This window comes from Limanda limanda, chromosome 9 (assembly GCF_963576545.1).
Source record: "Limanda limanda chromosome 9, fLimLim1.1, whole genome shotgun sequence".
Lineage (NCBI taxonomy): Eukaryota > Metazoa > Chordata > Actinopteri > Pleuronectiformes > Pleuronectidae > Limanda > Limanda limanda.
The window spans coordinates 17,602,390-17,624,293 of NC_083644.1; the positions used below are offsets into that span (position 1 = coordinate 17,602,390).

Below are 21,904 nucleotides of genomic sequence, written 5' to 3' on the forward strand. Positions count from 1 at the left end.
CCATTATCATAGATGCTTGAGGTTGTCTGAACATATCTTTCCTTCCTGGGGTTACAAGATTCTTGTTTACAAATGCATTAAAGAAATACAAAATCAGAAGCATTCTATTGAACTTACACTTACAGAACTATTACATAGGTATGAATTGACTTGATAAAGAGCTTTTTTTCCCTCTTCTCCTAGAGTTTCTCCAGATAACTGGTTAATTTATAAGTTTCATAGGTAAACATCCAGCTCAATCTTTGCACCTCGCCCACGTTCACTGAATTAATAATCTTTTTTTATCTTACAAAACGGAGCATTACGAACTTCATTATGAACATGGATGTGATATCTGAGGTAGACAGCTTCTTATTAGGCTGTAACTAAGATATATAAGTGACTCATAAGAACTCAAATTGATTTCAATGAAAACTTGCCCAGCACGTACAGAAATGAACTCAAAGTATGTCAACGCAGTGATATATGCACTATGATTTATTTATTCATTCATTCACAGTGAGGATCGAGGTTAAACTGAAATGCCTCTGTTGACAGTGGTGTTGTGTGCAGCCCTAATAATAAATACATGAGTTAGTTTGTTTGCTTGTTTGTTTGAAATGAAAACCTGCTTTCTGTTGAGCTTCGGTGATACACTGTTGAACCACATCACTGTCTATACTTAAAAGGTTAAATCCGATGCATGTTGTGTTGTGTTCTGTTATGTCATGTGGTCAACTCCAGTCATTTATAATATCATTTGAAATCTAAGCATCTCCACTGGCCTCTCACATTCAGCACAGGACTGAAAATAATATATTAAACGTCCATTAAAAAGTATAACTGCAGGACCTTTCAACCTCCTTCAGTCAGTTTGTCAGAATTTGTGCAGCTTTGTCACTGAAATAAAGAGTTTAAATACGTCCTGCAGCAGTAAAAGTCACACAGATACACAAACCAACCAACCAATGGAGGCAGCAGTGGGTCACGTGTGCTGCAGGTAAAATTACAGTTTTTGTCAAGTGAGTCTGGAGCTTTGAACACAGGGAAATAATGACTGTTTCTAGCTAAAGATCTAAGCTCAGTCTCTTCAGGAATTCTATCTCAGACACTCTTGAGCTCGGCAGGGGCAAAAACAAGCACTTTAGTGGGTGTCCTTCGACGTGGACGAAAACGTTTTTTTCAAATGCTAAATTCTTTGTCCAAAAAACAGGGGAATATAAGGCCCGGGTTAATAAATCCTGTAGTTAAACTTTATTACAAGAATACACCTTATAGCATGTTGTACAGTGCTTTGAACTGCATGGTAATAAAAATAATGATATGTTAATCTGATTAGCATATGTATTTTGTATGTGTTCTAACTTCATCAAGACTAAAGTTTATACATATTTCTGTACCATCCACAGTCATCTTGTTAAATGACGTCTCTTTCATGTAGATAAAGCATTTGCCTTAAACTGAATGTTAAACCTAGTTGCTGCCAGACTGTTTAATAGTCACCTTTTCTCTCTTGTGACGTTTTGGATGTTGTTGCTTTTCTTTTGCCTCTTCCTGTGATGTTTTGATGCCGTGTTGGAAAAGGAACCTGTTTCACTTCATGTCACTCTGGCTCTCGACAGCGTCACCATCAGCTGGATGTGGACCCAGCGGTGAAAGCTGTAAAAGTCATGAGAGTCGTTGGGGGTGCATGCGATTATATATATTCATTAAACCTTTCAGGAACATTGGTGAGATTTGTCTTTTTTCCGAACATCTTGTGTGATTCATCTCAATTTCACTGTGTGTGGAACGGTTGTTAAAATACATAAAGTCATAATTATTTTTGAGTTTATCTGTAGTACAGAGTAAGCTTCTATTACATGATACTGTGAATAACATTATTCACTCTCTCGTTTTGTTTTGCTTTAACTGAAGTGACACATATGAAGCTTCCTCTGCTGCCTAGTATGTGTCTACATATATAATGCACAGAATTACTTTGTGGATGAATTCACAATGCTTCACACCTCATATTTTTGTATTGTGTTCTATTGAATCCAAGACGACCAATTTGGAAAAGGCCTTCTTATAAAGTTGACTACAGACTTAAGTCCAGCACGTAAAAGTGCCAGATTTAGCCATGTATGCAAATTTTTATTTGCCGTCCCTGGCAGGTTGATGGTAGAAAAAAAATAACAATACAAATAACAGTACATGACATAACTGTGTTGCATTTGAAAATAAATTCCCATAGAATGGAAGTCACAAAAGTAAAAGTAGAGATAAGTAGAGAGACTGGTTTTCTTTGTTGTTTCCAACAAAACTGAAATGGCCCTGAGGGTCTTAATTAGACTTTAAAAAAGCTATATTTACTCTTATCCCTACTTTGAACTTTAATCCCAAAGCACAAGAGTAGAAAAGAGTTGTCATAGTTAGAAAATACAAAATTGACGTCTGTTTTCTTTTTTTTCATAACTTCAACATGAAAGTTGCACTGGTGATTATATAATAAAATAAAACTTCTAAGAGTTCCACCCTGCTGACATCATCATCATCATAGCTCTTTGGAGATAATATTTCTTTGATCAGTTTTATGTTTCCTCTTATGAACTCTGGTAGAGTCTCTGTGACCTCGCCTGCTCACTGGTTGTTCACCTCCACTGCAGGGTTCAGAGCAGGGGCACCATGCAGCAGCCCCCCCCCCTCTCTCTCTCTCTCTCTCTGTGTGTGTGAGGGGATTTGGGATTTGTGGAATGGGACGGTACTGAACAGGATGTGGAGTCACTGCTGTGGTGAACAGAGCCCCCCCCTCCTTTAATAGTACAGAGCTGGTTTGCGGCTGAGTGAGTGTGACTGTGAGTCCAAATCTGGAGAGGTTAGAAGAGCGGCTTTCTCCTCCACATCTGGAATTCTATTTGTTTCTGTTTCCTGGAACCCTGATTCTAAGTGAGAGTGCATCTAACCCGGGTAAGTCGGCTCAATCGAGTGTGTAACTTTTACCGCGCTTCATTACTCTTTAAGTTAGTCCCACACAAGTTCTCTGCTGTTTTCACAAATATACAAGGTTCCACAAAAGGTTTTCAGCTACTCACTCTTTTCATACATTACATACCATGAGACAAAATCCAGCTGACCACATCTAAAACTGGTGTCTGCACATTTAAGCAGCTGTAGGTTCCTTTTGTTATGTGCAGACAGCCCAGGGGGTTGATGTTCACTTAATAACAGGGTGCTCTTACCCCTCTGTTGTTTTGCCTGCCTTGACATGCACAGGGTGACTTATGTTGCTGCTGCACACACACAGTCTGCATTAGTGTGATTTCCCTGTTAAGTATTGAAGCTCTCCTTTCTCAGTCATTGATCTCATTGATCTGTTTGTCTTTTCTAATGATGGCTCAGTTAAAGAAACTCCTTCTCCCCCACACAGATTCAGGTGATGACTCTCATGTGGACCCTCCTGTCAGCCCTGCTGCTGGGTTGGTCTGCGGCCGAGTCTCTGAGCAGCCCTGAGGAAAATGCAAATGAAGTCCTGAAGCATACAGAGGGGATCACACAGATCCAGGTGAGAGGGCGAGGAAACCCCCTGAGAATCTGCAAAGTTACAGATGTTCCTTTTTGGGGGCGATGCCATCAATTAAACTCCATTTCTGATTCACAATCAGGTGGTTGAAAATGCAATCGGATATCTCAGTGAACCGACGCCGAGCAACACGCCGACCACGTGTGAGTTGTTGTTGTTCTGCATTTTCTCTTGACTTGTTTTTCAGTTTCTCCCTAAAATTGCATATTTTTTCTTCTACATTAGCAACTTTCTTGACAACCACAAATTCTCCGAGCTCCAGTCCTGCGCCTCAGTGTCCAGGCAACCAGGTGAAGCTGGAGAGCAGCTCTGGATGTGGCTGTCCTGCATCTAGCATGGTGAAGGTTGGTGACAACTGTACCTGTCTTGTGGGCTTCACTCTGGACGGAGCTGCTGAGTGTAAAGGTGAGGAGGGAGAGAATCAGCAGCAGAAACCAGTACAGCTGGACCACAAGATAAATATATTCATATCGGTCAATACTGATGAATGACTGATTTTGCTCCTGAGTGAAGGTTGTGGTTTTAAATGGACAAACACTTGATAAACAGCAAAACATTTGACAAATCTGAGGTAGAACAAGTATGTGCTCTACCATTAGCATTAGCAATACATTGATACATATTGAGCCTTTGTTTTATTGCTATTACTGAAAACTATAATGCGATAATTACTAATATTGTTTTATTGTCTAGTCGTAGAAACCAGAGCTTAAAGATAAAAGTGTAGTGAAGGAACGTCAATAAAATTATCACTGTATTCTAAGTGGAATTGCTTGATTTAAATCAGGGGATGAGTGAGAAGAGCCACGACTCCATTTACATCATATCTTGTAAAGATATTGATGCAGTGCGTGAACAGGCAACAGACAAAATATTTCCAAAATGTCGCTCCCCTGAGAGAACATTCACTTTGTGTGAGGAAGTTGTAGGAAATGTGTTTTTGATGTGGAGAAAGATGCCGGCCATTAGAAAAAGCGAACACAACTTTCCCTCCAGGAAATATTTGTCAATATTACAGCACTATAATAAATATTGTTGATCTGAACAGCACATGTTGCTACATGACACCAGAACATGTTTCACATTTTTATGTGCAACACAATGACCTCAGTTCGACATTATTTTCACTCTGCTCCACAGATATTGATGAGTGTGAGGGAGAAGGACCATGTGGTCCGTATGCCAGCTGCACTAATACCCCCGGCTCTTATTCGTGTAGCTGTCGCCGTGGTTACCTGATGGGTGCTGGAGGGTGCCAAGGTTCGTCAGCATCTGTGTGTGTGTGTGTGTGTGTGTGTGTCTGTGTGTGCGTTTGTTTGTGTGTGTGTAGTAGAACTTGGCAATGTCTTAGCCAAATCTTAGCCTATGTTAATGTGAAAAATGTAGAATGTAGAAAAACATGGATTTATGTTTACATCTTCAGCAAAAACGCATTTGCAATTTCAAAAATCAAGCCTCAATTACACTATTTGTTATAAAGGTTTGAATATTTTTCTCAGGAATCATGACATTATTTAAATATATGCATCAGCTGATGTCAGTATCAAAACAGTTTACTACCTAATATATCAGCAAAAGCCATATTGGTTTGACTCTAATTTGTATGCAGAAAGAATGTAGGGTATGTGTGCGAGGAGATTGAATGGAGAGTGTCCGAGATGAATCCGTACCATGCATCCTTTGTTGTATGTTGTTTTAATGCATGTGTGCCTTATGTGTCCTTCAGATATAGATGAGTGTGCTCTGGCTGCAGTGACGGGTCTGCAGGCCTGTCAGGGGGAGGCTGAATGTCAGAACACCCCTGGTTCCTTCACCTGCTCCTGTCCTGCAGGATATGTAATCGCCTTCAATGGAAAAAGCTGCGTGGGTGAGGCTGATGTTGACATGTGTTTTGTGTGACTGTAGGATATAGATCCACAGTTGCGATTTTAGTCTCTATCACTGAGCAAGAATCTTAAAACTAATTTAATGAGCAGTTTGCTGATCACACAAAATCTTCCCCCCAAATAAAACCACAACTAATAAAATGTAAAACCACAATGTTAAAAAAAAATGTATTCATGGCAAAACACAAGTTGACACACTTAATTAATTGCTCAATGAAATTACATGGAAGGTCAAAATGGTGATTGGTAACCTCCATAACTGCCAAACTGATGAATCCTGTTTAAAGCTTCTTGCTGGTTGGTTTCTCTCTCACTGCAGATGTGGACGAGTGCAGCTTCGAGGAGCTGTGTCGCCGGGAGCTGGGAAACGTGTGTGTGAACACTCCTGGCAGCTTCACATGCCAGTGCCAGCCGGGCTTCAGAGCGGAGGCGCCCGCCTGTGTCGGTGAGTCTGTGGTAAAGCCTCAGCACAGCAGGAGCAGACCGAGGGTCTGATCTGATCTGGTATAAACACTTTATTTAATGTTTCACCGAGATTGCCCCGGAGTTCATAACTCCAGCTGACAGTAATTCTTTGCAGCAATAGTGAGCTTTAATCTGTTGCTTTGCTTCCAGCCTGCTTTGTTTCTCTCTGTTTTTGTTTCTCTCAAACCTTTTGTCATCAATCTTCCAAGGACTTATTCCTGTCTTGTTCTGTAAAGTCCCAATTCTCTCTAATAAAAGAGCAGGGAAAAGAAAATATTTCCTCGTAATTAGAAGCTTCTCATTGTATTGAGGAGCCACATTTCACACCACTTGAGTCTAGTGACATGAGACAGCTTTGGTAACTGAAATTGGGGGGGGGGGGGGTGACCTTGACAATAGAATGTATAATCTTTTATTAAGAACCACTCCCTCCCTGTCTCTGTGTCCCAGATGTGGACGAATGTGCGGAGAGTCCTGCGGTGTGCGATGGTCAGGGTGTGTGTGAGAACACGCTTGGGAGCTATAAGTGTGTTTGTCGACCAGGTTACCGGGGAAACGGCACACACTGCGAAGGTAAGCAATTAGGACTGACGTCGCTCCCTGGGAAATCTCTGTTTCCTGTGGCTAGGTTCAGCTTCCTTGTGTGTGTGTGTGTGTGTTCTAATCCTTGTTTTTATGTCTTCCATTAAAACTGTCCCGGGTGGGGAATAGAAAAGGACTCAGTGTTGAATCTGATTTGAAAGAAATTGTCAATAATGGCATGTGCTCTTTCTTTCAAGATGACAACGAGTGTGCATTTGGTCGTCATGGGTGTGATACCAACGCTCGGTGTGGCAACATCATTGGCTCGTATTTCTGCCAATGTTACCAGGGCTTCAATGGGGATGGATACTCTTGTTTTGGTGGGTAAGCAGTGTGTGTGTGTGTGTGTGTGTGTGTGTGTGTGTGTGTGTGTGTGTGTGTGTGTGTGTGTGTGTGTGTGTGTGTGTGTGTGTTTGTGTTTTCCATGTGTGCATGCCTCAAGTGGTGCTCAGTATCGTTAAGTGTCTGCCAGCGATCCTTGTGTCATGTCAACAATTCTTGGTGTGTGCCAGCAGCACTTGGCCACATGCTCACCAGACACCAGTCCTTTAGGGTTGTCCTTGTTTACAGACATTGATGAGTGCTCACTGAACAACGGCCACTGTGAACACAACTGCACCAACGAGGCCGGAGGCTACAGCTGCCAGTGTGGGTCCGGATACCAGCTGGACCCGGGCGGACACAACTGCACAGGTAAAACACAGGTTAGCTGTTGATCCATCCACAGAAAGCAGCTGACATAAGTAGTGCAGACAAAACTGACAGTATCATCGTCTTTGCCCTATAGAAAATATGTTTTGGCCAATTCCTCATTAAAGGATGGCAGTCAGGCGGTCCACTCCTGTTTGCCAGATCTGGGCCACATGTAAGACATAGTACAACCGCATGTCAACCAGAGGTACCAAGGGTTGTTTGTAATTTGTTGGGAAATATTCACCATCTGGAACATGGGCCAATTTAGGTTCACGTCCAGATTACACCTTACCTAGCGCACCACATGTTTGCCAAAAAGTCGGAGTGAGCGACTCCAGATTATCTGCAGACTTTCTCCACTTGACCTCCTTGTATAAAGTCCATACATGTTCAGAAGAATCCAATTTGAAAACACAGCAGGGAACCCCCTGGATTCACATCGAGCAAGTGTGGGGGGCATCTAACACGCGACAGATGTGAAAATGAAAAAACTACAAGAAAACAAATATCTCCCTGTGTAAAAGCAGTGACACACTAGAAGACATTGATGTAGATGTCAAGAGAGTTTGAGGCTATAAGAGCTGATCACGGTGTCTGTGTGTTGTGGAGAGAATCACGTGAATCACTTGAAACACGTTCTCCGGAATTAACCTCCTGAGTAGCTTTTATAATGTAAAGAACACAGAATGCGTTTAGGTGAGAACAACCTGAGATAAAACCTTCAACTGGCTTTGTGGCCCTGATAGGTGAGATTTTACAAATAAGTATGGTACCTTGTCTGCTGCACTCACATAGCGCCTTTCTACATTTATGCACTCACAATTCAAAATGCTGACCTGGGAGAAACTTGGGTTCAGTGTTTTGCCCAACAGCACATCGACATATGGATGGGAGGGTTTAAGCCACCAGGCTGCGGTAAGTGGAGGACCTGAGTACCCACTGTTCGTCCTCAGCCACAGCTGCTCAGGAGGCTGTAGAAGTACGATTCCACCCAACTCTGCCTATATGAGGGCACAGTAGTTTAGATGTTTCTATACAGCAGACGCACCATATCCAACTTGAATTACTTTTGCAGCCTGTGGAGAATGTATATTCTCTATTCTTCCTCACAAGAGGGGCCCTAATCCCTGTAGTCTGCGCTCAGGTGGAGGGGACTTCAAAATCACTCTGCAGCTCATCACCAGAGGGCAGCAAAGAGATCATGTCTCCCTGGACCAGAGCATCATCCTCAAAAGCCAGGGACACTGTTGGTCCCTAAAGCCAACAAGCAGCTTTCCTATTGCACACCTCACCCACCTGGTCCTCCAAGCCTCTAGAAACAAGTGCTAACTTGAAATAAATGGTTGGAACTGAATAAGCTTGAAACACAGAGCCATCTTTGGTTATGAGTTAAACACGCGTGTGTGATTCAACAGATGTGGATGAGTGCTCGACGCTGAATGGGACCTGTGAGCACATGTGCATCAACACTCCTGGATCGTTCCAGTGCTCCTGCAGGCCTGGCTACCAGCTGCACATCGACCAGCGCACCTGTGTGGGTCAGTCACCCCCCGACACTCTGTCACTTTCCTCTGCTGTTTACAAACTCGATTTCTCTCATTAAAGCCGTATGAACATTGTACATTTAACAGAATGCAGATGTCTCATTGTGTGTGTGTATGTGTGTGTGTGTGTGTGTGTGTGTGTGTGTGTGTGTGTGTGTGTTTGTGTGTGTATCTGTGTGTTAGTTTAGGAATATCTTTACCACATGGAAATTAGTGAGTCTCCTAGGAGAACATTTTGTAAAATGACATGAAGCCAGACTAACGGACATCTTGCACAGGAAATGAATGTGTCCTCTGTCTAAAAACATATTTACCTTGTGTGTGTGTCTGTGCATGTGTGTGTGTATGTGCGTGCACTCAGACATAGATGAATGTAAACTCCAGAATGGCGGCTGCTCCCACTCCTGCACCAACTCTCCAGGAGGACATGATTGCCACTGCCCTCCCCCTCTGCTACTGGACAGGGACAACCACACCTGCAGCAGTAGGTCTCTCAGTAAACTGTTGACATTACACTCATTCGTTTGAGCGTAATGTATGGAAGTCCATTTCCGCCACTGTGATAAAAAAATAAAAAAATAGGTATCTCATTATTATTAGATACTATCTCATAATTATGACTGAGCATCTCATTATTATGAGATAGTATCTCATTATTATGACTTAGCATCTCATAAATATGACTTAGTATCTCATTATTTGAGAGCATCTCATTATTTGAGATACTAAGTCATATTTATGAGATGCTATGTCATAATAATGAGATACTAAGTCATAATAATGAGATACTATCTCATAATAATGAGATGCTTAGTCATAATTATGAGATAGTATTCTCATTATGACTTAGTATCTCATTATTATAGCACTTTTATTTGACAGATTAATCAGTTATCTCAATAGATGTTGATCATTCATCTATCAATCAACTAATGCAAAGCAGTGTTTTCAGCTGATAGATATATGTTGTAATAATTTGTGTATTACCTGAGCAGATGTTTCATCTTGTAAGCTGAGAAATGGCGGGTGTGACCACGTGTGCGCGGTGGGAGCTGAGGGCCACGTCCGCTGCAGCTGTGGAACCGGCTGGAAGCTGGGCGAGGACCTGAGGAGCTGCGTGGGTGAGACCTCGTTGTCACTCCTCACACCGGCACTGTACCTCTGTTAACTCGCTGCTCTGATCGTGTATATTTAGAGTTGTCACTGAAATTAAGCTGTTTACTTATTCATCTTATTATATTTTTGAACTAAAAGTTTTTGCTAGAATCTCAACGACTTTTAAGTGAACTAAAATGAAGTGTGAGAAACACTGATTAGCTGTTTATGAGCCTGAACAGTTCAGCCAGGGCCAAGCTTTCTTTAATCATAATTTTATTGCCTGGCTTCTGTGGACGCTTGGCCAAGACCTGCCTAATCTTCTCTCCATGTCCTTTGTCATGAGATGTGAATGAGTGCGGGGACTTTACAAACGGAGGCTGTGATCAGCTCTGTGTGAACCACCCTGGTGGGTTTTCCTGCGCCTGCAGGGAGGGGTATGAAGTCCGCACCGATGACCTCACCAAGTGCCAGCGTGAGTCCGTCAACTAACATTGGTCATCATAAAGAATCATGCAGATACTATCATTAAACGTGACTATTTATACGATTTTAAATTTAAATCTATTCATGCTTATATGACGCTGCTCTTCCAGCTGTGTGTGACCCCAGCTGTCAGAACTACGGTGTCTGTGTGGCTCCAAACAGCTGTGACTGTCCCCCGGGTTACCCTGGTGTGGGCTGCTCAGGTAAAAACCTGCACTGTTCTACATGGGGAATCATAGGACCCTTAAAGGGAGTTGGTATGATTGATGGATGGATGAAATTGAACGAAAACCATCTTTGGTGTGTGTGTGTTTCAGCCATGTGCTCTCCGCCCTGCGCCCATGGAGGAACCTGTATGCGCTGGAACAACTGTTTGTGTCCTCCCGGCTGGACCGGAGCAGGCTGCCACACAGGTAAACCCCCTCTGACACGAAGGTTAATGAAGGGTGACCTGCCTGCGTAGAGGCACACACTCCAGTGGTACTGTCTGTAAACACAGAGAGTGGTTTTAAGGAAGCAAAGCAGACAGCACAAAAAACACTAATCCTGAAGAAAGTAATATAAGACTTCAGGATAAAGGATGAAAATCATATTCATTTTCTTCACTGCAAACTCTGAGTCCTGTTTTATGAGCACCAGCTCTTACCTCGAGGTATGAAGTACTGTGTTGTTACACGTTGCTCCTATTCTATCCATTTTTCAACTTTTGTTTTGATTTTTAAAATATTGTATCTTTTGTTTAGAGTTTTTACTTCAAACTTCATTCATAAAACCATAAAATCCCAAATTCTAATAGTTAAATTGAAATTCCTCCTGTCAGCGATGTGTGAGTTGCCCTGTGCTAACGGGGGTCGCTGTGTGGCGCCTGACACCTGCCAGTGTCCATCTGACTACACCGGCCACCAGTGCCTTTTACGTGAGTGAGAAAAACACCAGAACATTTGACCTTAATTACACTAAAGAGCTGTCAATTGTACCTTCTTGCTGCTGGGGTTGTTAGCAGCACTGCCTGGTGAAATATGGGTTAAACCTGTATGTGTGTGTGTGTGTGTGTGTGTGTGTGTGTGTGTGTGTGTGTGTGTGTATGTGTGTGTTCTGTAGCCCTGTGCACTCCTGCCTGTAAAAATGGTGGAAGATGTGTGGATGTCAACAAATGCGCATGTGTTGATGGATGGCAAGGAGCGCGCTGCCAGATAGGTGAGATTCTGCACACTCTAACATTGTCACTGCAAGTGTACATTGGTGCAGAACTAAAACATTTAAGTTTGCACTGTACATGACTGATTTAAACCAGTGTTTCAATATAATTAAACCCATAAATAAATACAGTAATCTATAACAAACTTAAAAAAACAAGTCTTCAAAATAGAAGTTATAAGTGTTGTTCCCTTCTTACTCTAATTTATGCAAGGCAGAAGACAGGATGTATGAAATAAAACCATATTACTTCGAATTTAACTGTGATGAGGTGAATGTATTTGTTTTTGGATTTAGGATAGTAAATCATTCAATACAGCCAAATTAAACAAAACTAAATATTTTGATAAATAGTTCCAGCCTCTCAAAACTGACAATTGCTTTCTTTTCATTGTCCTTTATGACCAAATATCTCTATGATCCTCATCATCATGATATTTCTAATAAATGTCAACAATTGAACAAGCTTCAAATGGACATGGTGTTCAGACGTTGGATCAATAATCAGAAACTTATAGTTTGTTTCAGCCCAAGTTATAAATAAGCAGAACAAGTTACAAGTCAGAACGATTGGGAACAACTGTCTTATGAAATGTAGTTCTCCAGGCAGCCAGTCAGTGGCGCTCTGTACATATGTAAGTGTAGCACCAGCTCATGCCTGCAAAAATATAAATGAAGAAATGACTAGAGGTTCCTAGTCACGTTACCTACAAAACAAACAGACACTGCCTGCTGTAGCTCTGAGGCCATATTACTGTATTTATGTAAAAGAGACACAATTCATGTTCCCACTGAAATACCAGATAGATAAACCTCACAGTGTGTTTGCTCTCTGAGCTTTAGGAGAAGATTGTGTTTTCTCTCCTGTCTCCTTCAGAACCGGTTCAGTGTCGGAAACCTTGTAAGAATGGAGGAGTGTGTGTGGGCCTCAACAGGTGCCGCTGTGCCAAAGGATTCACTGGGAGCCTCTGTGAAACAGGTGTGTGTGTGTGTGTGTGTGTGTGTGTGTGTGTGTGTGTGTGTGTGTGTGTGTGTGTGTGTGTGTGTGTGTGTGTGTGTGTGTGTGTGTGTGTGTGTGTGCCTGCCTTTGCATTGCATTAACACTCTCTCTGTGTGATGTGTCTGCAGCGGTGACCACACCCTGTGTGCCGCCCTGCCAACACGGAGCCACCTGCAGTCCTCACAACACGTGCACCTGTCCAGAGGGCACTGCAGGCCTGCGCTGCGAGCGACTGTGAGTAGCAACATCCCAGTCACAAATACATAACAATCTTCAGTTTGGGTCAACTGCTAATCACTACTCTTTGGAAGATGGTGTTCTAAAAATCCTTGCATGACTGATGAGTAGTTGAAAATGTCAAGTGTGAAGGTTTTGCAAAAAAAAACACCCCCAAAAAATCTGTGTCTGTTCTAAAACAACAGATCGGGACAAAAGTGAATCTTGTAATAAGTGGTCGTTTAAATCCTTTGACCTGCAGATACAGAGTTGTGTGTTTGTGTTCTAGGACGTGTCCTGTGGTCACCACGGTGGTCAGTATGGCTCGAGCGGTGAGAAAGGCGTTCAGGGAGAGTTACGTGGACCGCTGCGGACCCCTGGGAGTTCAGCTTTGCACTAAATACAGGTAGTTAAAATGTTCTCCCGGTCATCTGTCCTTTAGTTTTCGTGTAACTGCGTTAACACACAAACCAACCAACCAACAACAGGACAGTGGTGAAATCATGACTTCCTTGGTGCAAGTGAAACATTTAAGATGTGTGTTCCAGTAGAGTTTGTGGACCATGATTCCAACATGTAAAAAGTTTAATAACATCATAGTGTATTAATATCATAGTGTGACAAAGCTGTGTCTGCTGCGTGGTTGTGTTTCCAGGATAAACCAGGCACGTGTGTACCTGCAGGCCTACAGGGTGGGATACAAGATCCAGTGTCCGCAGAGGAAGGGCAGATGATCGGCGCTGTCAACAACCTGCTGGTCACAAGCACACGTCCCCCCTCAGAGAATTTTGGACCAAAAAACGTAACTGAATCAATGTGAGGTTGATGTGGCTTCTTTTAAATGAGAAAAAAGTGGATATGTTGAAAAGAGAAAGGGGACGTGATTGTATCATCAAGGCTGTTTATTTGGTTTAACGTTATATGTTGAGTATCTTTAACTCGCTATTGTACACCATTATTTACATTTCATGAGAAAGATTCCTTAAAATGTAAAATGTACATTAGATATTTGTCATGTTGATATGTGGCAGCTGATTGTGTTAAATTTACATTTGTTTTTTTTTCTACAAAATGGTGTCAGTATTACTTAGGTTTTTATAGAAAATAACAAACTTTCAGTTAAAGGTTGTGGTGAGTTCCCTTCAGGGAATAGTCCCAATAAAAAATAAAAATGGACTTTAAACCACAGCTACAATAGAATCTCACAATAAAATAACTTGTTAGCATTAGTATTATATTGAGCTGACAGAGAGGAGCACTGTTGCGTGACTATGTACGATATATGTTATCATGGTAATACTGTTATCTAACCTCTTATCGCACAGTGGGTCCTGACCTGCTTTCAATTGAGAGACTTTTATCTACAAGCAGGTGAAAGGCCTCTGACGCAACCTGTAAATCCAGGTTATACTGGAGCAGCACACATTAGAGCAAATATACCTATGGTGGCTGATCTGTGGCACACAAGCGCATAAACGGAAAAACATGGACGCAAAAGCCACACAACGGAAACACAACTGCAGTGTAAGTGAGTGAGAATGGAAGCTCCGAGCTCCTTTTCTGTAACACCCCAACAAGACAAGCATCTCATTTCAAGCAGCGACTGACTTGTCTGGGTTTCCAGAAATGATCGACTCATACACCCACAGTAAATGACTGTTTCACTTTCAGCATCTGTTGTCACACACTGTGGCTGTGTTTCCATTTTGTGGCTTTTGCATTTGTGTTTCCCATGAATGCACTGGGGAGAGATGTCTCAAATCACTGTACACAGCTTCACTAAGGATAAACATCCATGATGACTGTAATTGTCCAGTTCTTAAAGGAGGCATTTAAAAGAAAAAATGAAGTGGTCTGATAACCTCAATGATTTATTTGTATAAAACATATTGTAAGAAAGTCAAAATGGATCAGACCCTAATTTACATGTGTTGAAGATTATTCCCAAGCACCACATTAAAATTGTAAAATTGTAATTGAAAAGCTTCACACAGAGACAAACCAACAACATGTTACTGTCACCTAACTCTGCATCTCCTTGCATCAAATGGCACCTGCAGCAGTAGCAAAGCCAAGTGGAACATATATGATTCTTCCGGGGATTGTTGAGACATAATATTGGATACTATATATATACTGTATATTGGACTTACAATTCTGCTGGAAACATAGCTAATATTGATTCACTTAAGTGAACTGTCAAGAGGCAAATGTTATCCGGAACATTGGGCAAAAGCTAAAATAACAAAAGTCGATAATGTGTCAAGCCTGTCGTTAACTTCTTCTGCCTCCATGTGGCCAAAATATTCATTATTGCAGCTGTTCTGAAATCCAACTTAAAGCTTGAGGAGTGTCACACATAACGCTGCGTGGCACAGATTTCATAGGGTTGCGGTGAAAGAATGAGGCTACCACGGGGCTTTAAGACAGGCTTCACCCCAGGAGGCATGGAGAAGGTGAAGTGCTGCATGAAGGAGGTGAAGAGCACGAAGAGCTCCATCCTGGCCAGGTTCTCCCCGAGACATACCCGCTTACCTGCAGGAAGAATACACCACGTTGTAACAGAGTAAAGTCAAAGATAGATAAAATGATTTTGAGTTTTATAAAGACATTCATAGGGTGGCTGAGACGTCTCACACAAGTGCATTCATGTGTTGTGGCTTTTGCTTTTGTATTTTTCATTATTGTGCATCTGTGGGGCGTAGTGATAGAAAGAAGGTGTTCTGACCGCGAGGCTGATTGCGTTCAAGTTGCATTATGGGTATAAGAACCAGGTTTAGGCCGCCCAGCAGTCTTAAAGTTTAATAGGAGCACTAAATCAATGCAGTCAAAGGTTGGGCCGTGTTTTGCTTTTAATACAGGATGTACTTTGATCTGGTCTATCAGTGATACAAATTCAAGAGGAGGCAGAACTGTAGGGGGTGGAAATTAGCACAATATGCTTAAGTTTAAGGAACATTTCCATTTATTACCTAACCGGTCACATTTATAATAGCGAAATAATGCTCCTGAATACTTTTTTTTTTAAATAGTACATTGCTATGGATGATTCTGGTGTCAAGTCAACCAGCTGATTCGATAAAACTTAGGGTAAATCCAGTATGAATTATTGGATTTTTAAAAAACAATTATCTTGTTGTGTGATGATACTTACCAGCAGAGAAAGGGACGAAAGCAGCCTTCCTCACAAACCTTCCCTCCTCATTCAGAAAGTGTCCCGGGTTGAAAGTGAAGGGCGTCTCCCACTTGTCCTTCTCGAACAGCACCGAGGTCAAATTAGGAATCACTGTAACGCCCTGAGAAGTGCATCAGGATGAGTGGGTTGAGGAGCGAGTGTGGATGTGAGGGAAAAAGACAAAACACAGTGCAAAGAAATTACCTTTGGGATTGAGTAGCCTCCCAGCTGGAGGTCCCTGTTGGCGGAGTGAGGCAGCCCCAGAGGAACGATGTTGGCCATCCTCTGCACCTCGTGGACGACGGCCTCAGTGTAGGGAAGGTCTGCACGGTCCTCCATGCACGGCTGCCTGGACTGTCCAATCACTTGGTCTATTTCAGCCTGGACTTTCTCTGTGCAACATGACAGAGAAGGGAACGAAACCAAAAAGATATCTCACTGCAACAAGTATTTAAGTTTGCACTTATTCCAACAAACTGCCTTCTTGTCCGCCAGTGGGAGCTCCTACCCTGAATCTCTGGGTACTTGGTCATGTAGAGCAGAGCCCAGCGCAGGGTGGTGGATGTGGTCTCAGTGCCGGCTCCGAACAGATCAAACGAACACATCACCAAATTATTCTCGTGAAAACCAGCATCCTCTTTATCATCCTTCTTGCTCTGATGGTGAACATTAAAAAAATGCACATCGTCATATTGATATTTTAAATTTAAACTAATTACAACAATAGCACACTAAATTAGTGAGGATATTGATTCAAGTTTAGGCAGGATGGGAAATTGTTGCTACAACATTTGATGTTAATCATGTTGACTGCAGGAATATCATTAAATTTGCTTTTTTAAATGAGAATTTTTTTAATATGTAATTCTCCCTTGACTATTATGCTCAACTGTTTTAAGATTGGCTATGTTACAATGAACATTTCAAAAATAATCAACTATAAAACTACATTAATAAACTTTATAAAGTAACTATAATATACTTTCAATAACTGATTCAACTCTTCTTCCAGATACATATAGACATCTCCAGGAAGTTTTAAGTATTTATACTCCAATGACTAGTCAGAGAGAGCCCATTGGAAAGCAACAATTAATTAATAATATTAAAGATATTTAACTAAATGTAGTTTTACACTTTTACTCCTCCTTTAGGAACATGAGTAAAACCTTACAATTATTATTATTATCATTATTATTTTATTTATTATTATTACTTTCATTGCCAACTAATCTTTTGGGAATTTACTCCATTATTCAAAAGCTTTTGAAAATAGTAAAATAAATTAACTTTTTCAAGTATAAAAATATAAATGTATTTTCCAACTAACAGTAGAAAAAACAAAGATATTATTTACTATTAGATCTGAAAAAGAAAAATAACACAAAAATAAGCAATGGATTGTGGTTTAAGATCTTGCACAAAATGAAAGTTAAAACAATGAAAGGATTATGAAAATATTTGTTTGTCCACCCACCTTCTGAATCTCAGTCAGGTAACAGTCGATGAAGTCTCTGGGCTCCGCTGGGTCCCAGTCTTTCTTGTGCTGATTAATTTCTATTTTCATAAACTTCACCATTTCACCATAGTTTTTCTGAAGAGTGCGGTGAGGGCCCGGCAGACGTCTCATCAGCATGGGAAACTCATTGTACAGCTGTCGGTATGATCCAGAAGACTCAAAGTAAGACGACTAGCAAGAGCACATGTGTTTCTAGTAGCAGTACTTGATATTAGTACATCAAAATAGCAATGAATCTATGCAGAGTAGTATGGGGTGCCGTTTGTCAAGCAGCTCACGCTGAAAATAACAGCAACATTTTGTCACATTTAGCTTCAAACCATGTTTAAAAAACTGGTGTGAATTTTTGAGAGTCACTTTTTTGCACATTTACAACAATATTTGTCAACTTGGAGATATTTTAAATATTTAAATCCAAATGTTAAATGTAACACTTAAATGTTAAATCTAAATGCTAAATCTAAATCTAAATGTTAAATCTAAATCTAAATGTTAAATTTAAATCTAAATGTTAAATATAAATATAAATGTTAAATTTAAATTTAAATATAAATGTTAAATTTAGATCTAATTGTTAAATTTAAATCTAAATGTTAAATCTGAATCTAAATATAAATGTTAAATCTAAATGTTAAATCTAAATATAAATGTTAAATCTAAATTTAAATCTAAATGTTTAATCTAAATGTTAAATTTAAATGTAAATGTTAAATTTAAATCTAAATGTTAAATATAAATATAAATGTTAAATCTAAATGTTTCGGGTGAAACTAAATATTTAGCTAATATGCAAATTCAAATGCCGGTTACAGGAAGTAGTAACAAAATAAAAGCTCGAGGAAGTCAGAGTGTGTTTATTACGGAGCCCCCCAGGGGACACGGGGGGAAATGAGGACAGCAAAATGACTTTTGCGAGATCCCGAGAAAGTTTAGGACAATGTACATCCGGGTATCTCATAATAATGACATATTAAGTCATTATTATGAGATACGGGTTGTGGGCGGGGCGGCACAGAGCAGGGCTGAGCGGCTGCGGGGACAGCCTCCCTACTCGCGGAAGTGGGCGACTGTGCATCGATACAGAGACGTAACAGGATCGATCCATGTTTTCTGCTCCGTTCATTGTCTTAGCGATGTGCTGCCGCTGAATCATTATAACCAGCGCTGCTCCAGCATCAGAACAGACGCTCATTAAAAGTCCGGTTGTCCTGTGTGTGTCTGTGTCTGCTTCCGCCTCACTTCCCTCTGTCCCGCGCTCGCTTTACACTTTAACAATAAACATCAGCGCTGATTACAAGTTATTAGGACACCTACAGGACTGATGTTTACTTTGTGTTTGTTTGAGCTCATGAACCACATGTTTAAACACCGTGTGCACGTAGTCCCCCGCTCCACACAACACGAGCAGAACGTGACGCGCACAGTCAGGACTGACAGCGTTAAAGTGACGGAGCGATCAGAAGTCATGATCAGTCATCATCGGATAATAACTAAAAAATACATGTGATTATCAGTTTTAGTGAAGAGGAACAGAGACAAGCATACACCCCCCCCCCCCCCCCAACACACACACACACACACGCACACAGCCCACACACGCACACGCACACGCACACAGCCCACACACACACACACACACACACACACACACACACACAGTCTCCCATGACAGACCATGCAGTCAGTATCTCATTATTATGAGATAGTATGAGATCATTACATCAGTCCTGTAGGTGTCCTAATAACTTGTGATCAGCGCTGGTGTTTATTGTTAAAGTGTAAAGTGAGCGGGGGACAGAGGGACGTGAGGAGGAAGCAGACACAGACACACACAGGACATCGCTAAGACTTCCTCGAGCTTTTATTTTGTTACTACTTCCTGTAACCGGCATTTTAATTTGCATATTAGCTAAATATTTAGTTTCACCCGAAACATTTAGATTTAACATTTATATTTATATTTATATTTAACATTTAGATTTAAATTTAACATTTAGATTAAACATTTAGATTTAAATTTAGATTTAACATTTAGATTAAACATTTAGATTTAAATTTAGATTTAACATTTATATTTAGATTTAACATTTAGATTTAACATTTATATTTAGATTCAGATTTAACATTTATATTTAAATTTAACAATTAGATTTAAATTTAACATTTATATTTAACATTTATTTTTAAATTTAAATTTAAATTTAAATTTAACATTTATATTTATAATTAACATTTAGATTTAAATTTAACATTTAGATTTAGATTTAACATTTAGATTTAGCATTTAGATTTAACATTTAACATTTAAGTGTTACATTTAACATTTGGATTTAAATATTTAAAATATCTCCAAGTTGACAAATATTGTTGTAAATGTGCAAAAAAGTGACTCTCAAAAATTCACACCAGTTTTTTAAACATGGTTTGAAGCTAAATGTGACAAAATGTTGCTGTTATTTTCAGCGTGAGCTGCTTGACAAACGGCACCCCATAGTGTAGAGTTTCATTAATGCTGCTCCTTTCAAATGCAGTACCTGAGCCCAAATGGAGCCCTCGATTTGAGTTGCCGTGTCAATCAACTTAATCAAGGTGAGAAACTTCTCATCGCCGTACTCAAAGCGATGACCAAACACCAGGGAGCAGATGATGTTGGACACGGCATTGTTTATAACCAAGTGAGGATTGAAGGGTTTGCCTACGAAGGTGATCACATATCAGACTTTACAGATCTGACGTTAACATACTAACTACTAGCTTTTTTTATACATTAGATTCTTTACCTTCATGACCAGCAATCTCTCTAGATAGGTGATTAAATTCATCCTGTATGGTAGATTCCAGGGATCTCTTGCCAACTCCAAAGTACTTGAGTGTGAAGAGGGCAAATCGTCTTTGCTGTTTCCACAAGTATCCGTTGGTAAAGATAATACCTGATTAAAAAAATGGAATTTAGACTCAGCTTGTGACATAAATGAGATCACACAGTTAAAAAAAGGTTGTAGGTAGAAGTTGAGATATCTACAGTCATGTACAAAATCTCATACATTACTATTCCTCTTCAACAGTGAGTAGAAACGATCTATGCAGCAGCCCGGGTGAGATAGAAAGTCTTTAGGCCAAAGTTTTGCAATACGTCTTTACCCAGATCAGGAAGCACGTCAGTATAAAGAGGAATAAACGGTCGGCCCGCCAGGGTGTCTCCGTTGGTGAGTAGACCTTCCTTCAGGGTGTCAAGGCCATTCAACACCACTACCCAGGAGGAGCCCATCTTAAGGCTGTACACATTCCCATACTTCTCTGCCAACTGCCACAAGAACAACATACGTGAGATTTAAACGGCATATATGCAACCTTGACCTAGTGAGTAAATAGTCTCCTTTCAAAACATCAGTTGAAAGTTGCTGTAAGATTTACAATTTGGCGATGTGACAATCCACAATCATGATTTACATAAAATATTACTGATCAAATGTTAATTATTTTCTATTTCACAATATAATTCATTATTTGGATGTTAAATGGGTATAAAGCTGCATTTGAGCAAATTCATTTGAAAAATCTATCATTGCACAATTTCCTTTTGATCCGCACATATGTTGTTTTCCTTTGTACACATTGTAAAGTATTATGCTACCCTATGAGTGTTAAGATACAAATGAATAGGATACTTATGAGTGGTAATGGACTATTTACTGTGAGTTGGTCAAGGTTGAGTTATTTTTTCCATACAACATTTGAATTCATTCCAGCATAGAGTCACTGGTTGTATTGGGCAATGTTTACATGTAGCTGTCACATTCAACCGTACAGAGGGTGATACATGGGGGATCAACACAGGCCCAACCTAGGCTTGTTAAAGAAACAATTGTCAACTCATATATGTTTTTAGTCTCAAGGAGAGTTCCAAATTTAGGGTGATGGTAATGTATATGATCTGAATCCTACCTGGGTCATTTGTCTGTGGAGATTCTTAAAGTCAAGGGACAACATGGTCCCCACAAGAGGAAGAACCCGGGGTCCTGGCGGAAAACCGCTGGGACGACGGGTCCTGAAACACTCTGCTATCACCAAGAAGACCAGAGTGAAGATGAGCAAACTGCGAACGTCCTGCCACGGCCACACAGAGAAAACGGACAATCCAAAGAGCCCATCCATCCTCACAACCTGCTGCCTCTGGATACACAGGGAAAATCTGCAGTGATTCCAATGGTGCTCTAGTTTTATATTTACCTCAGGGTAAATTCCCAGAGGTAATAAAATCGATATCTTCTCTAACTTCGGTGACATAGAGCAGGATTGTTCAGTGGGTGAGGTCATCAAAGTTTGTCTTCGTTTGTACGTCTAGATGACCATCATTAAGTGGCTGTAGAAGTGGTTGTGTTATGTAACAGTTCTTTAATCATTTACAGTATATTTACCAAGATAAGGTTTAAACCGGCAACGATCTCGTCCTTTGCCATACTTTGTCCACATTAATTGTTAAAAAGTGCAAGTCAGTTTAAAGG

At 40.6% G+C, this 21,904-nt stretch overlaps 2 protein-coding genes across 2 annotated transcripts; one reads left to right on the forward strand and one right to left on the reverse strand.

The window, feature by feature from the left end:
- The first annotated feature begins 3,397 nt into the window (after window positions 1-3,397).
- Window positions 3,398-13,652, forward strand: si:ch211-221n20.8 (uncharacterized protein LOC100034409 homolog). The gene is made up of 21 exons (XM_061078889.1): window positions 3,398-3,523; window positions 3,624-3,684; window positions 3,767-3,946; window positions 4,682-4,801; window positions 5,268-5,408; window positions 5,747-5,872; window positions 6,343-6,465; window positions 6,672-6,794; window positions 7,045-7,167; window positions 8,583-8,705; window positions 9,073-9,195; window positions 9,707-9,832; window positions 10,153-10,281; window positions 10,403-10,495; window positions 10,610-10,705; window positions 11,113-11,208; window positions 11,394-11,489; window positions 12,367-12,468; window positions 12,618-12,723; window positions 12,995-13,111; window positions 13,361-13,652. The coding sequence occupies exons 1-21, from the start codon at window positions 3,398-3,400 to the stop codon at window positions 13,437-13,439; spliced, it is 2,409 nt and encodes an 802-aa protein (XP_060934872.1). The 3' UTR covers window positions 13,440-13,652.
- A 1,009-nt stretch (window positions 13,653-14,661) lies between these two features.
- On the reverse strand, window positions 14,662-21,579 carry LOC133010017 (cytochrome P450 2J4-like). The gene is made up of 9 exons (XM_061077422.1): window positions 21,345-21,579; window positions 20,541-20,703; window positions 20,180-20,329; window positions 19,934-20,094; window positions 17,358-17,534; window positions 16,389-16,536; window positions 16,085-16,272; window positions 15,860-16,001; window positions 14,662-15,240 (listed from the first exon to the last, which is right to left on the reverse strand). Exons 1-9 carry the CDS (start codon window positions 21,552-21,554, stop codon window positions 15,059-15,061), a joined length of 1,521 nt encoding a protein of 506 aa, XP_060933405.1. The 5' UTR covers window positions 21,555-21,579; the 3' UTR covers window positions 14,662-15,058.
- Window positions 21,580-21,904: the final 325 nt, after the last annotated feature.